Below are 14,860 nucleotides of genomic sequence, written 5' to 3'. Positions count from 1 at the left end.
CCCTCAAAAAGCTATGTCTGGAATGCAGGGCACTGATACGGTTCTTTAGAAGGTCAATTATCCGTCACCACGGGCAAGGGGAGTTAGGCCCGGCTTCATCAGGTATGGTAATTAAATGGAGCAAAATATGGGCCTGTACCTCCAATACATTTTTAGTTTTATAGTTTTACGTGGTGATAATCTCATCCCATTTTTGTTTTAAATTGCCCATGCTCCTGGATTACAGCTGTTGTGCTAAATTACTGCCTAAATGAGACAAACTGTAGCCTATTTGTCAAATGCCCTTCGAGATAGGCCTATCCCTTTCAAGACATTTGCAACAATTAAACTTTAGGCCATGGCCTGCTTTACAATAGCCTAGTTGTTTGACTGGTGATCTCAGGAGCTCACAAGTGGTTTTAAAGACCTGAGGAAAGTAGCCTATGCCCAAGGTTCTAATGTTATGGATCCATCATAGATATAGAACAGTCTATGGGATCCATGTAAAAGGTCCCAATATTATGGATCCAAAGGTTCTAATGTTATGGATCCATAGGCATTTCTTACAAGTAGGAGGAGCTGTCGTAGTCATAAACACCGTACAAAAAATAGATACCGCCCCATTTTGATTGTCACATATTTTAAGCAACCGTGAACCGAAACGATCTAACAAGTCATAAGGAACCGCCCAATTCATGGAGACTGGGCGGTCCGTTGCTAAGGGTGAGGTTTGGTTGAACCGGCTAGTGTACCAAGGAGCGAAAGAGGAGCAGGTGAAACGCCTGATGTTTGGAAAGCGTAGGTGACTGCGTGTTGTGGGAGCATTGCCCTTTAATCTCCGATAACGTAACTTTCTTCAAATTTGGAATATACACACCTAATTTCGGTATTGACTGGGTGACAACTGCACTTGGTTACCGCATTACTGGATTGGGTGTTGATCAGGTAAGGAGAGATGCAAGTAACGTTAGGCAATTTTATTAGCTAACGATTACTATCGCTAAAACGTTATAGCAGCTACTAAGGTTATCCTAGCTAACGTTAATTTGTCGCTAACGTTAGTATGCGAGCTGGTTAATAGCGAACTTGTTACAGTCACGTTAACGTTACTGGAGTGTTGTACTCATCTGCTGAGAGCCAATGTTAGCTGCTATCTTGAATTGGCAGTTAGGTGGATGAGCCAGAAATTAACAGTCAGCTAAGCTGACTGTGGTAACGTTAACGTTACTTCTGGTGCAAGCTTGCCTGTCATCAGACTAACGCTAACGTTAGTTGAGATTGATGGTGTTGGCTAACGCCATATCTTAATACAATATTAGATAACGTTAAGTATCATTCACAGACAACCGGACTTGGTCAGATCTGTTCTCAGAGAGAGTCTGCCTATCGTTGGAAAACGTCAAATGATCAGCCTCTGCACTGTCGAATAACCACTTCTAACGTTAACGTTAAGGTGGAATGCACATAGGATCACGTAGTTAATGTTAACATGCATCATTAACGTTATAACTTACCTATATTTGCTAACGTTGCCCCGTTGAGCTATTATTTGTGAGGGCTGGCTTGGGTAACACTGTAGCTTATTGTAACTTGATGTTTACTTGAGAACATTAACGTTTTACGTTACGTGCACGTTGCGTTAACGTTTACTTGAGCAATCTCGTAAAGGTTGTCTCATGTGTGAACTGTGAACGTTAGCTAACGTTAGCTTGCGAAAAATCTGACAGCATTTTAAAATAGGCACTAGCCAGATATCGCAGCCTGTGATGTAAAAGACAGTTTGTCTAACTTGGATGGATGAACAACCTTTAACGTTATATCCTTGTTGCAAACAACCCTGCCTTGGGTGGCTAACAGAAATTGGCTAACTAACGCCAGCTAACTTGAACGTGACCGACCCATCATAACTATTGATAGCTGACGTTAACATTAGTGGACAAATTCCACCAGCTAACTAACTATCTCAGCATCTCATTTGACCGTTTGACATGAAGCTAACTAGATAGTCACCATTATTAAACTATTCCTTGTATATCGCTCCGGACTTTGAATATTCCTAGGCTTCCTTGTTAGGATAGCTCACTAGCTCCAGCAAAATGCGGCACATCTGGACCAATGCCATTTTTCGCTGCGTAGCTTGGAAGCTAACGTAAAGTCGAGAGGCTGAACACCAGTATCAATTTCCAGGCAGAAAACGAAAACCGGTACGTTATTCTTGTGTAAATGTGTGCTTTCAGAGTGACTCAAACCGTGGTCATGTCGGGAGAGGTAGCCACCTTATTCATGGATTTGGTACGACTTCTGTTGCCCGGTGATGTAAATGGCTAAAAAGGTGAAACAAACATCTCGGGTCCTTACATATGAGCCGCACGTACCTCTTTCAAGTGAAACAAAGTTACTGTATCTTTAGATGAGAGAGTAACGTTACAGTGGGCGAGGGGAGTACAAAAGTTATTTTCACTTAACCCTCTGTAAAGTGATTTTACGGATTTCGTTCTGCAGGGAGCGAGTCTGCGACATGGGCGATGAGCGAACATGTTTCTAAACAGAATTTCACGAACACTTTTCAGAAAATTGTAGTCGTGTGAAAAGGTGACCATATCCAACCTTTCACTTCTCACGTCATTTCTCGCGGCTACTTTACCTGACATCAGGTGCCTTCTTTCATGGCAGATCAATTGATATGAGCCGTATTTCTCATGTCTCAATGCACTGCTGTGCTCTCTCAAAGTTGTGACCGAAGATATTCTCCAAACAATTTCTCTTTAAAGTGATTTATTTTCTCTCCCAATAATGAAATGTTTTTTAATCTTGGTGGAAACGGCGCAGTCTGCTCAGGTTTCACCTGATATCCACCAGAGACTATACAAGTGAGGATTGGCCTAGCTTGCTGAAACCTTACGCCCCAACACAGACATGTGTACCTTCCAGGTAGTCACCACAGTGGATTGTAGTGTCGCAATCTACCTGCCTTCCTTTTGGTTGCATATCGGCGTCCATGTTACAATGCTCATTGGACTTCCTGTTCCTAAAGCCTGTGCTCATCTCATGAATCCAGCCCTTCTATTTAGTTTCAGACGTCTGGTAGATGTTTGAGCTGGACATAACAGAATGGGAAAACAAGAATGAAAGTTGGTACCATTGAGGGAGGGGTCAGAAAAGTGAACCCGTGTGTAATCATCTATTCTGTTTATTGTGGGTCCATTTGGCTGCAGGTTGGTTAATGTATAACACGCTACCAGACAGCTGGTTGCCTAGAAGTGGTAATAAAACGGTTGTTCCTGGATATATCCCAGATTTTTCAGTTGGGCCAGAAGGTGTGAGTTGAAGTCAAGTGTTTTGGAAGCTGGGAAGACACACCAGCCTGGCCTATGCCTATACACAAATGCTCAGCCTATATATTGGCCTATGACTTTCCTATTCAAGCAATCAGGTTCATAGACTGAAGTATGTCCTAAGGAGCTGTGTTTCTGTATTAGGATATGATGTGGCGAGACTAGATATCTTTTGAAACGGGCTCAGCTGGAGTCTCCCTCTGTTTTCACCCTTAGCTGCAAAAGCCAGCTGGGCAGCACAGTCCTGGCAACCTCCCAATCACTTTGATTGAATGGTCATGCCAGGCAGTATTTCTCTCTTGGTAAGTGTCATGACACCACATCCATATTGGGTAACTGGAGGATGCATCATAGACTTTATGGCCATGGTGGCACTGGTTCAAGGCACAGAGAACTACCTCACTTATGTCCTCTATCTTTAGTAGCACCATCCTCCCTGTTCCTTTACTTTATAACTGCTTAGTAACAGGTCTAGGTTTTGGCTGTGTCTGTTTTTATGTGTTTTGATAAAGTTGTGATACATTTTGTAATGTTTATAGTTAATCTGCTCACTTAAAAATACAACACAGGAGAGTTGATATGTGGACAGGTAAAGATAACCATCATAACTAAAACCTTAACACAGTCTGATTAGGCTATATTATAATCAGGACATGTGCTTTATTTAATCTGACATTTCTTGTCTTTTGCCATTTGTTGGCTTCACTGTAGGGTAAAGTGATGCCAGTTGCTGTGCTATTGATTGATAGTTGTTACCATTGGCTCTGTATCATTATGAGAGCTCTGCATCTGAAATTGCTCTTATTCTCAGACTGAACAGTGTTCTGCTGACCCCATTTCCAGTCCGAACCGGCCTAAAATAGCACAGCCGCAGTGTGAAGGAGTAGGTAAGCCAGTCTCCTATGCTAACACCTTCTTAAGCACAGCACTCTTCAGCCAGACTTAGGCTTTACTGTTTGTAGTTCTGCCTCTCTCTCTCTCTCTGGTGTCGTGCACAAGGTAGATCATACTACACACAGCCAGAGACCATGGCACACTCTGTAATCTGTATGTTGATTCAATCAAATAGATATGGCTAGAACCTAAAGCACACTCTGACACAGTCATTCAGGTACATGTAGTTCACATGTAGTCGAAGGCTAGGGCTGTTATTGTGTACTTCTTAGGAATGCCCAGGAATGTGTTCCTCTAGATAGACTGGTTGAAACAATGGCGTTTCATGCACTGGTCTTTCTTGGCTTCTGTGCCAGTGTGATTACACAGATCTGCTAGTGCCGGACACTGATTACACCCTGCAAGTGTGGATTAATTCCACTCACACCAAGACGGCAAATTCCAACACTGATCTCTCGGTCATCCTCACGGGATGACTTTCACTTGGTTCTGTGAGAGCATCTCAAAACCACCCAGGGTTTTCTCGCTTCAGTAGACATGGTCAGGATGGGACACAAAGGGAATTGTGGCGTGAGTGGTATGGCCCAGGAACATGTCTGAAATGAACAGAGTGAATTTGTCAGCTGGCAGGGTGATGGAGAAGCCTGCTGCGAGCTCCCTGCTGCTCATGGGTTATTCAGCGGCCAGGGCCCTCATTAGGACCTGATGAGGATGTGATTAGAGACCCAGGGAGTCATGCCTTTGTTTCAACCTAATCTCTTGTCACTCTGTTCAGAACACGCTCAAAAAGGCTGATTCATGTCCCTTGCATTTTGCAACTGCGAGGTCCATGGCAGGCGCCCCACAGAAATGTTTCATTTTGTGAGTGAGATGTCCACGCTGTCCCCTCTGCGACGCGTTCGCCCCCCAGCTTCAGAGCTTTTCTAAATGCAAAATTGCACATACTGTAGGGCCGTGACTGTAGTTAACAAACTAGATCCTAATAGAAAACTGTTAGCTTTCCTGGCTAAATGGTAGGCCTATTACACAACATAAATTGTGCTGGCGACCCAAATAAAATCTCCTGCGACCCAATCTTTGGGAACCAATGCTCTAACAGGAGCATGCACCTTGCATAAATGAGAGCTTTTGCATGCGTCATTAGAGACCTGTTGCTCTGAGCTCAGTTCCATGGCAACAGAAAGTCACAAAGCGATGCTCTGAGTGAGCGGTGCCTCTGCATCTATTCTAGTCGATTCTAGTCAATACTTTGGCTTTGCCCAGGTCTCCCTCTACAGGCACCCTCTCATTAGACTGGTGATGTATAGGAGTATGGGAGATATGATGCCATTTGGGGACTGAGGGTGGATTCTCCGGATAGACAGTTGGTGCTGGGCCCCCTCACTGGGTTGAAGTCTGCTCTGTGCTGACTCATGCCTGGCCTGCAAGCTCTGCTTGGCCCCGGTCTGCTTTGTTGTGTAACAGGGGGGGCAAGAGGCCCAGAAGCACACTGTGAGGTTCAAGATTCAGAGCACACCCTGCAGGGGTACTGTACCATGGTTCAGGGCCACACACACCACACCCGACAGGCACACTATGCCATGGTTCAGATCCGCAGTACACACAGGGACACTGGTCCCTGGTTTTAGACTAAGCCAGTGAAAGCTCATCAGTGTCATAATGCATAATGCTCTCGCAGAAGGATTCCTTTTTGAGGGCTTCTGGATTCTAGTTAGTTAGGTTGAAAAGTACCGATGATGCATGTATAATTGTTTTTAATGTGGTCTGTCTGAGGTGGTAACCCAGCCACCTCAAGGGGAGTAAGAGATGGATTGTGTATGGGCCCTCTTTGTCTGTGTTAATTACAGCCTAATAGAAGGGTGTTCTGGTCAATATGACTGTTAAGTAGTACTGTGTCCAGACTGCTTTGGTAGTGGCTTGGCTCTGTTTAGTCCATGTGGTCATTTTCATTTAAAGTAAGCCATGGGGAAATGAAATGAAATTAAATTAAATTTTATGAAAAAATGCTGTGGTCCATCACAGAATGAAACTTATTATGAGTAGCAGAGTCTGAACATGAAGCATGAACATGTACTGGTCTTGCAAATGCTAGGCATCCCCGCTCACCCAGGCACTATACAAACCGGAGGTGTGATGCATCAGATGGACCGCCCTCTCATTGATAAGTTGGAGTCATGAGGCAGGAATGTGCATTCTTTTGCTGGGGAGGAGAACCTAGCAGAGAGTGTTTCCTATCCTCCTGGTTACGTCAGTTCCCCTGCTTCAGCCTATCTGGCTTAATGCCTGCAGCCAGGCCAGGGTAGAGATAATGTGTTCATGTGTGAGCAGAGGTTAAGTTATGTGCTGACTTGAGACTATCTGCTTCTCTCTATCTGACAGTCTATCTCTCTGTTGTTTTGCACGCTTACTGTGTTCATAGACTGGTAACCACACACACTCAGGTTCGGACAGTGTGAAGAGAAGGCTTTGTAGTTTTCTTTGCCTCTGTGTTGAGTAGAAGTTGGAAGCATAGCCTTTGCTCTGCCCACCATATATTGTTTTTCCCAGTTTTCCCAGTCCCGCTTTCTCATTTCCCAGTTCCAACCCTTTGCTGTTGGCCCCTTCCCAGAGCTGCGGAACGACAGCCTGTCCATTTGTTAGTGACCCTGTTTAAGGGCCTGGACTTTGAGTTGCTGCCATTTCGCCTCCGTGTAATTGGGGTTCCGCTGGGCCCTGTCCAGGGGCCCCCGTCTTTTCACCGCTCAGCAAAATGAGGGGCGGTACTTGCCCCAGCTGCCTCACACAATGCCAGCTCATTGTCATCTGAGACACACAAAGGGTTCTTTCAGCCCTCTTTATCAGAGGTGAGAGCAGCGGCCGAGAGAGAAAGGTAAAGACGGCGTGTCGGGCCGGAAATGCCCTTCTTTGGTATGAGCAAGGTGGAAAAGTGTGTCACCTGAGTGAGACACACACTCGTACGCACAACTTCCTCCCCCAAGTCTTCCCGGGGCTGTCAAACTGGTCGGATGGGATATGATGACATATGATGACATAACATGGTTAAGCAGCGTTTTTGAGTCTCCTGATCTCTTGTTACAATTTGCCTTTGAGCTCACCTTACAAAAATGAAGACATTCCTCTATGACACACCTCCGGTCCAATCAGGTCCACCCCTTAAAGTTTCTCTCTCTCTCTCTCTCTCTCTCTCTCTCTCTCTCTCTCTCTGTCATTTTGATTGTTTGAGATTGCGAGATGGGCGGAAGGGCAGGTTTTATCAGTAGCAGGGTGTGTCTGGGGCCCAACTGATTTTTCTCCTGTTTCAATTTGTCAGCTTTGCTTGGTCCTCTGCCTCTGATGAATGGATAGAGCCTGTGTGTGTGTGTGTGTGTGTGTTGGGGGGGGCGGGGGTTGGGTGGTGGTGTGGGCCGGGGGTCTGAATAAACCATGACCATGGGCCTCCCTTGCTGGTTCAGGTGTCATTCTCTGCTCTGTACTGTCTTGGCGCATGGTCAGTGAGAATAGACCCACAGACCAGTTTCATCATCACACAAATTCGCAAACATAGTCAAACAGCGAACAGCTTTCTATTTGCCCTGAGTTTTTGGCAACGTTAGCGAACACTCGCAAACACTCTGAGGAGGTAGTTCTTTGCGAACATACAGTGGAGCTGTATGTATACAGTTGACGAAGGCAACAATGCAATTAATGTTGACACCAAATCGTTTTTGGAATTTGACAAATCGAATTTGAACGCACCTCAGGACTGCACTTGGTCTGTTGTTGCCTCCCTTTTCACTTTCACACACAAACACACGCTTTGAACTCTCACGCTTACAGAGGCATGAAGACAAATGCAGGGCGCTTTTATGGCATGTACTCTCACACATGCACTTGTACCCAGCTTGCAGGAAAGGCCCTCACTATCCACACACACACCAGCGTTGTTCCTGGCTGACACATTGTGCTGTTGCAAGACTATTGAATTGTTCATTCCAGCACCACACACCTGCAAGGGAGCAGAGCTCTTTTAAGTCTACTGGAGTGGAGTTTTAACTAACAGAGAGAGAGAGAGAGAGAGAGAGAGAGAGAGAGAGAGAGAGAGAGAGAGAGAGAGAGAGAGAGAGAGAGAGAGAGAGAGAGAGAGAGAGAGAGAGAGAGAGAGAGAGAGAGAGAGAGAGAGAGAGAGAGAGAGAGAGAGAGAGAGAGAGAGAGGGTGAGAGAGAGAGAGAGAATGGGGTGAGGGAAGAAAAAGACGGAGTCTGACTTATGAGAGGAGAGAAGCAGTTCTCAGAGAGAGAGATGAATGTGTTGTGGCACAGATCTGTTGGAGAGAGAGACAGAGAGAGGGAAAAAAACGAGTCTGCCCCCCCATCCCTCCTCCTCAGCTCTCGCTCGCTCTCCCTCTCCCTCTCCCACTTGCCTACTGCAGTATTTTTTGTTTGTTTGCTTTGTGGTGCGTGGGGGCTGGGGGAAGGGGACCTGCCTGCAGTTATCGATTGCTGGTCTCGCTCTGAAAAGACTTGAATCTGCGCTGGTCTATGTGCCTGCCTGCCATAATTTCCCCTAAGCACTGCACTAAGATGGGGGAGAGGGGCACTGAGTCCACATCCATCTACAGAAGGGTTGAGTACTAGAGTTTGTAGATACGTTGAAGTAGAATGTATGTTCTCATAGCAGGAAGTTCCTCTTCCTTTCTGATCTCTGGACTCATGCTGCTGTGTAAACATAGCACATCCACACGCACACACACGCACACAGACACACACACATACAGTACACATACACACTCACACTCACTCCCCCCTGGTAGTGAGTAACACTTCCATTGACAGGCTGAGAGGAAAAACCTGTTCAGATGCACCCCAGTGATGGAGTGGAGCTCATCTGCTGTTGACTGACTGACAACTAGTGGTGGTCACTTCTTTCTTTTTTTCTTCTGTCTTCTTGTGTGTGTGTGTGTGTGTGTGAAGGACAGAAAGTGGGAGAATATGCCAAGAATAGAACATATGCATGTGTGTACCCACACTCTTTCTCTACAGGCCATAATGATAGTGCAGGATCATGCCAAGTGCTCTGTGGTGATCTGTGTGTGTTGGATGCACACATGTACAGAAACACACACACACACTGCAGGCAGAAGAGCTGAGTTACAGTTATGATCAGTTATGCAAGAATGCATTTCCTTGCCAGAAGTGTCAATTTCCTCCTCTCTCTTCGTGTGTTTGTGTGTGTGCGTGTGTCCGTGTGTGTTTTTATGTGTTTGTGTGTTGTATGTGAATATTTGAGGGAGTGTATGAGGCTCTGTGTATGTTAGGTTGTGAATGTAAGTGTCTGTGTGCAGACAGTGTTCATTTTCTCACTGCCACACACTAGAGTTTACACTGTGAGGGGGCTGGTTAAATTGCTTTTATAGTGTTAATTCATTTTCTCATTACGCAGCAGGCTGAAGTGAAGGCTAGAGGACATTTGTAAACAAAGCACTGTTTGCTTTTTGTTTAATCACACACATAAATACACTATTCTCGTTGTACTGCCCATTTCCTCTCTCTCTCTCTCTCTCTCTCTCTCTCTCTCTCTCTGGTGGTTAAGCAATTTGTCTTTTTCTTGTATCTCTCTCCCCCTCCACTCATTGCGATTGACCTTTGCAATTAGCATCTTATTTGTTTGTTTGTTTGTGGTGTTTTTGGCTAGTCTGTGTTGAGAGAGCCCCCCCCCCACACACACACACACACACTGCCTGCTGTTGATATGCTAATCTCAGTGGGGAATCCACCCTCCCCAGTCTAATGGGTCTTCTGCTTCATGTCGTCAGGAGCACTCTCATCCATCGGTCATTCAGTGGGTTCCTCTGTTCTTTCTCCCTAATGCAATGCAAGCCCTCTGGTCAGTGGAAACTGGACGAGAGTTCTAGAAAGGGAGTGTGCTGGGCAGAGCAAGTGAGGTGTCTGTGTAGGGATGCAGTCTCCAGGGTAGGTAGCAGTTAAGTGCCTGACTTTGAGCTGTTTTATACAGGAGAGGGAAAGGTGAGCTGAGGACTGACTTTCTCACGCACGCATGCACGCACGCACACATAATTCCCTTTGATGTGGCTGTGAGACCTCATAGAAATGGCCCTGTGTGTGCATGTATTTTCATTTTAATTAGGAGTGATATTTTCCTCAGCTAGTTACTCTTTCATGACTATAAATTAAAGTTTTTGTTGTTATGGAACTAAAGTATATCGTCACTTTGTTCAGGTTAACCCTGCACGGTCTAAATGCTCATGAACTCAGGTGAACTGAGAGTGGAAAAGAAATAACAAGTCTTGCCCCTGAGGGAGGAGACATGATGGCGGAGTATGTCCTGATGAGCCTGGCATCAACATTGCATGCAGTTCAGCCTGCTTCCTCTCTCTCTCTCTCTCTCTCTCTCTCTCTCTCTCTCTCACACTCTCTTTCTCTCTCTCTTTCTCTCTCTCTCTCTCTCTCTCACTCTCTCTCACTCTCTCCCTCTGCCCTGTTTCTCCCACGCTGCCACAGCATCTGACAGAGGCTGCATAATAAGACTCTGTTCCCTTTGCAACTGCAGTGTTGGTGTGTGTGCACGGGAAACCAACACACTTTGGACATGCTCACTATCAGGACTAATAGCTGAGCCATTAACCGCCGCCTGGGCTCTCGAGTGAATGTGTAACATCATATTGCTGAGTTGAGAACAGGTCATAGCCGATGTTACAATCTGAAGAATGTCCAGTCGTATAGAATGTCAGGGCTAGCCGGCCGATGAGATTCTCACTCTGTCTGTCAGCACACTTGCTAAAGCAGAGTTGTGGAATGTGGCTGTAATAGGCTTTTCTCAGAATGTGTGTGTGTGTGTGTGGAAGGGGTTGGTGTAGAGGGAGTCTGGGAACGAGTGAGACGAAGAGAGGGGTGAGTGTGTTCTTGTTATCACAGGGAAGAGAGGGCACAATTCTTGTGGCCTTGAAAAGCTTACAGACTTTTGACCTGTGTGTGTGTGTGTGTGTGTGTGTGTGTGTGTGTGTGTGTGTGTGTGTGTGTGTGTGTGTGTGTGAGAGAGAGTTGCAAACATGAAGAGAACGCCAAAGATTGATGCAGAAACAGCAAAGACAGCAGAGGCGATGAAGAGAACAAGGGACTGAGCTGGACAGTGTGCCACCGGTCAGGGAAGGGGAACGAGGGGACGGTGCTGGACGAAACCGTTTCAGACAGAGGTGCTCTGGCAGGTGCCACTCAGACCCTCAGGCTCTCAGCTCCTCACACCTCACACAAACACAACCGGAACAAACCTGTATGCATGCATCGCACACTTCAACTGCCTGGGACAGATATTCATCTTGACCATATGACATGTAGCTGTAGGCTGAAATGACAAACATGGTGTGTGTTTGTCTGTGTGTGTTAAGGATAGACCTGGACACACACACACACATACACAGTGAGAGAAAAGCCTTGCACTTCTTGGATAATCAAACAAAGGCTGGCCAGGCTTGTTAGTCTTCAATTTCCTCCTGAAACTCCTCTCGGCTTCAGCACCTCAGCACAGCAAACTCGCCTCACCCCTGCATCACCCACACACATCTGACCGCTATCTGCGCAACCACACCACACCCAGTATAGGGCAATACAACAGACAACAGAGCGTGATCATGGACTACAAGCCACACTAACCACCACAGTGCACTGAAACCTGCTCTTACTCACCCAAACCCTTCATTATCCAGTGAAAGCAAGCACTACACAACATGAGTGGCAGAGTTTCTGATGACATGTATGGGTGTTTGTGTGTCCATGGCATGGATGGGTGAGTGTGATATTGAGGCATAAATTGTGATAAATTACACTGACTTCTCTGTTTTAAACACATTTGTTATGTGTACACACACACACAGACAGCATGAGAAGCATGGTGAGGGGTGAACACAGGTGAATTATGGGTGTTGTATCTCTTATGAAGGCTGCCTCGAGACAGGAACTAAGGGTGCTGCAGCTGGTAATGAGATGCTGGTGTTGTGGAGTTGTAAAGCCTACAGGGTTACTTACCAGCCCCCATCAGATTACTCTTTTTCTCTGCATTTCTCACACTCCTGTCCTGTATATTCCCCTTTTTGTTAACATTTATTACATTTGCAGATGCTAGCCCAGCTCCTTAGCCAATACGCTACTAGCTCCTTAGCCACTATGCTACCAGCTCTTTAGCCACTACGCTACCACCACCCTTTACCTGATCAAGAGAGCTCGTTTCTCCCCAGTAGCAGCTTGACCAATTGTTCCTGCTAAATGGTATAGGTATAATATTCGGCTGGTGTAGGTAGAATACTATTGGGTTGGTGTAGGTAGAACACTATTGGGTTGGTGTAGGGTCATGAGTGTGTGAGGTGGCTGATGAGGTCACCTTTTCATCATGACATCAGGGCGGGTCCTCAGATCTGCTACCCACTCAGTTCACTTTGTAGTTCAGCCCAGCAAGCCCTCAGTCTGACTCCTCCTAGCCTGCACTGTGTGTGTGTGTGTGTGTGTGTGCGTACGTACGGGACGGACGGTGTCAGTATGTGGGCCTAGCTGTGTTCATCCATGCGTATATTTGGGGATTTAGTGACATATTTTCTGCTCAGTACTGACTACTAGACCTAAGCGTCTGAGTGTGAGTGTGTGTCAGAAGAGAGTGAGCGAGAGAGAGGGAGAGAGCAGAAGAGGGAGAGAGAGAGAGTGAGGGAGAGAGAGAGAGAGAGTGAGGGAGAGAGACGGAGAGGGGGATGAGAGATTGAGAGAGAGACGGACGGAGGGGGGGGATCAGAGAGTGAGAGAGAGAGAGACAGAGAGGTGGATATGAGGGAGAGAGAGGGACAGAGAGGCGGATAAGAGTGAGAGCTGGTCAGCCTCCTGTTCCCCACGCAGTTTCCTTCCTCCTGTCAGAACAGCAGCACCACCCTGGAGTCGCTCCCCTCACCTTTCCACTTTAATAATAATACTCTCTCTCTGCCTTTTTATCTCCTGCTGTCTCGCTGTATCTGCTAGACTTCCTTCTCTCAGAGACATGTGTCGCTACACATGACTACAGACAGACTGAGGGAAGCACATTTCTCTCTCTGTGACACACACGTGTACAGACACACACACACACACACACACACACACACACACACACACACACACACACACACACACACACAGTTTTGCCCCTGTCAGGTTGCTGAGTGTAATTGCTAGTAATTAAGGTTCAGCGTTGAGGAGCTGATGGCTCCTGCGGAGTCCTGCCTGAGCCAAAAACCGCAGCTCATTTACCTCTCTCTCTCTCTTTTTTCTTTCTCTTCCTCTCTCTCCGCTCACACAGCCTTTCTCTCTTTATTCCCCTTCTCTCTCTGGCAGAGTGCTTTTGTCTCTGTTCATCATTAGGCCTACTCTGTTTGTGCGGATGTGTGGATGCAAGTCCTGTGTTAATCGGAATGAGGGTGCTTCCTTGTGCGTGTGTGGTGTGCGTGCGTGCACGTGTGTGTGGCCCTTTCACTGAGCAGACTTGCAGACATTAGTTTGGCCAACCTGCAGCTCTTGGCTCCGTAGCGGAGACATCCTGTACATGTACCCTCAGCAGATGGATGGCCCTTCTCCCCTCCTCCCCCCTCTCTCTCTTTCTCCTCCTCCTCTCTCTTCCTCTTCCTCCTCCCTCTCTCTCTCTCTCTCTTTCTCCTCCTCCTCCTCATCCTCTCCCCCCTCTTTCTTTCTCCCCTGCTTCCCTCTTTTGCTCAGATATCAGCCCCTCCGCTGTTGCCTTTCCTCTCTTTCTCCTCCCATATCATCATATCACTCCATCCTTATCAACATGCACCCCTGCATCTGTGTTTTTATACGATATTCTCTCTCTCTCTCTCTCTCTCTCCCCCCCTCTCTGCCTGTTTGTGCTTGGCTTGGCTAATGGGACGTGTTAATCAGTGGGTGTTTGCCTCTCTGGGGATGGCCGGCCGTTTGTCTCGCCCGCCTCGTCCAGCACAGTGCTGGTCGGGATGGATGAAATGAGAGTGAACACGTTACAGAGCAATGCCTGATCACCATCACCCCCTCTCAGGCTGTCTCGTGTTTTTAACTCTTCTCCTCCTCTCCTCTGCTCATCTTCCCCTCTTCTCCTCTTCTTCTCTTCTCATCTTCTCCTCTTCTTCCTCAATCTTCTCTGTAGGCAGAATTCGACTTCCCTCCCATACGTTACTCTTAAGTGTTAATTGGCGTTTTTGCGACTGTAGGTCAGGCTAATTTATGATGGCACTGAAGATGTCTAGAAACCAAATCCTCACGTAGCTGATTGCGTAACGTGGGAGAGTGAATGAATGATTTTGATCTCTTTCTGATCTGCATTCCTCAACCTGTCAGCAGAGGTGGTTGACTCAGCGGATTGAGCCGCGATAGTCTGAAGGAGGAGCTCATTCTGATGAAGGAGGAGCTCATTTGGTGAGTCAATCACACGTTTGGCTCAGAGTCATGTGGCTGAGCCCAGTCTGAGGTCAGCAGTGTCTGAGACATGGACCTCTCCCAGCCGCCCGCCCGCCTCGCTGGCCGCCTCCGGCCGCCTCCGCCTGTCTGCTCACCTCCGCAGCTCCAGCGCATTCCAGCCACCTTAGCCACACCACCCACGGTCTGCTCTCTGCGCTGCCCGCCGAGGCCAGTATCAGCCAGTGCCAGCTCAGC

At 47.0% G+C, this 14,860-nt stretch overlaps 1 protein-coding gene across 5 annotated transcripts in view; it reads left to right on the top strand.

Annotated features, from left to right (window-relative positions):
- Window positions 1-683: 683 nt before the first annotated feature.
- The window catches only part of numb (NUMB endocytic adaptor protein), a 35,522-nt gene continuing 21,345 nt past the window's right edge, over window positions 684-14,860 (top strand). For 2 of the 5 annotated variants that reach the window (XM_048227356.1, XM_048227351.1), the window contains exons 1-2: window positions 3,578-3,616; window positions 4,126-4,201. In XM_048227356.1, the coding sequence (XP_048083313.1) occupies window positions 3,587-3,616; window positions 4,126-4,201 (106 nt within the window). In that variant the 5' untranslated portion in view covers window positions 3,578-3,586. Of the gene's footprint in view, window positions 925-1,804; window positions 2,184-3,577; window positions 3,617-4,125; window positions 4,202-14,860 lie in introns of those variants that run through there. The other 3 variants (XM_048227353.1, XM_048227352.1, XM_048227354.1) reach the window with 3 other exon arrangements.

The sequence above is a fragment of the Alosa alosa genome, chromosome 19 (genome assembly GCF_017589495.1).
Source record: "Alosa alosa isolate M-15738 ecotype Scorff River chromosome 19, AALO_Geno_1.1, whole genome shotgun sequence".
NCBI lineage: Eukaryota > Metazoa > Chordata > Actinopteri > Clupeiformes > Clupeidae > Alosa > Alosa alosa.
Note: the sequence above shows the minus strand (reverse complement) of the source record. Positions and strands in the feature narration are given on the sequence as shown.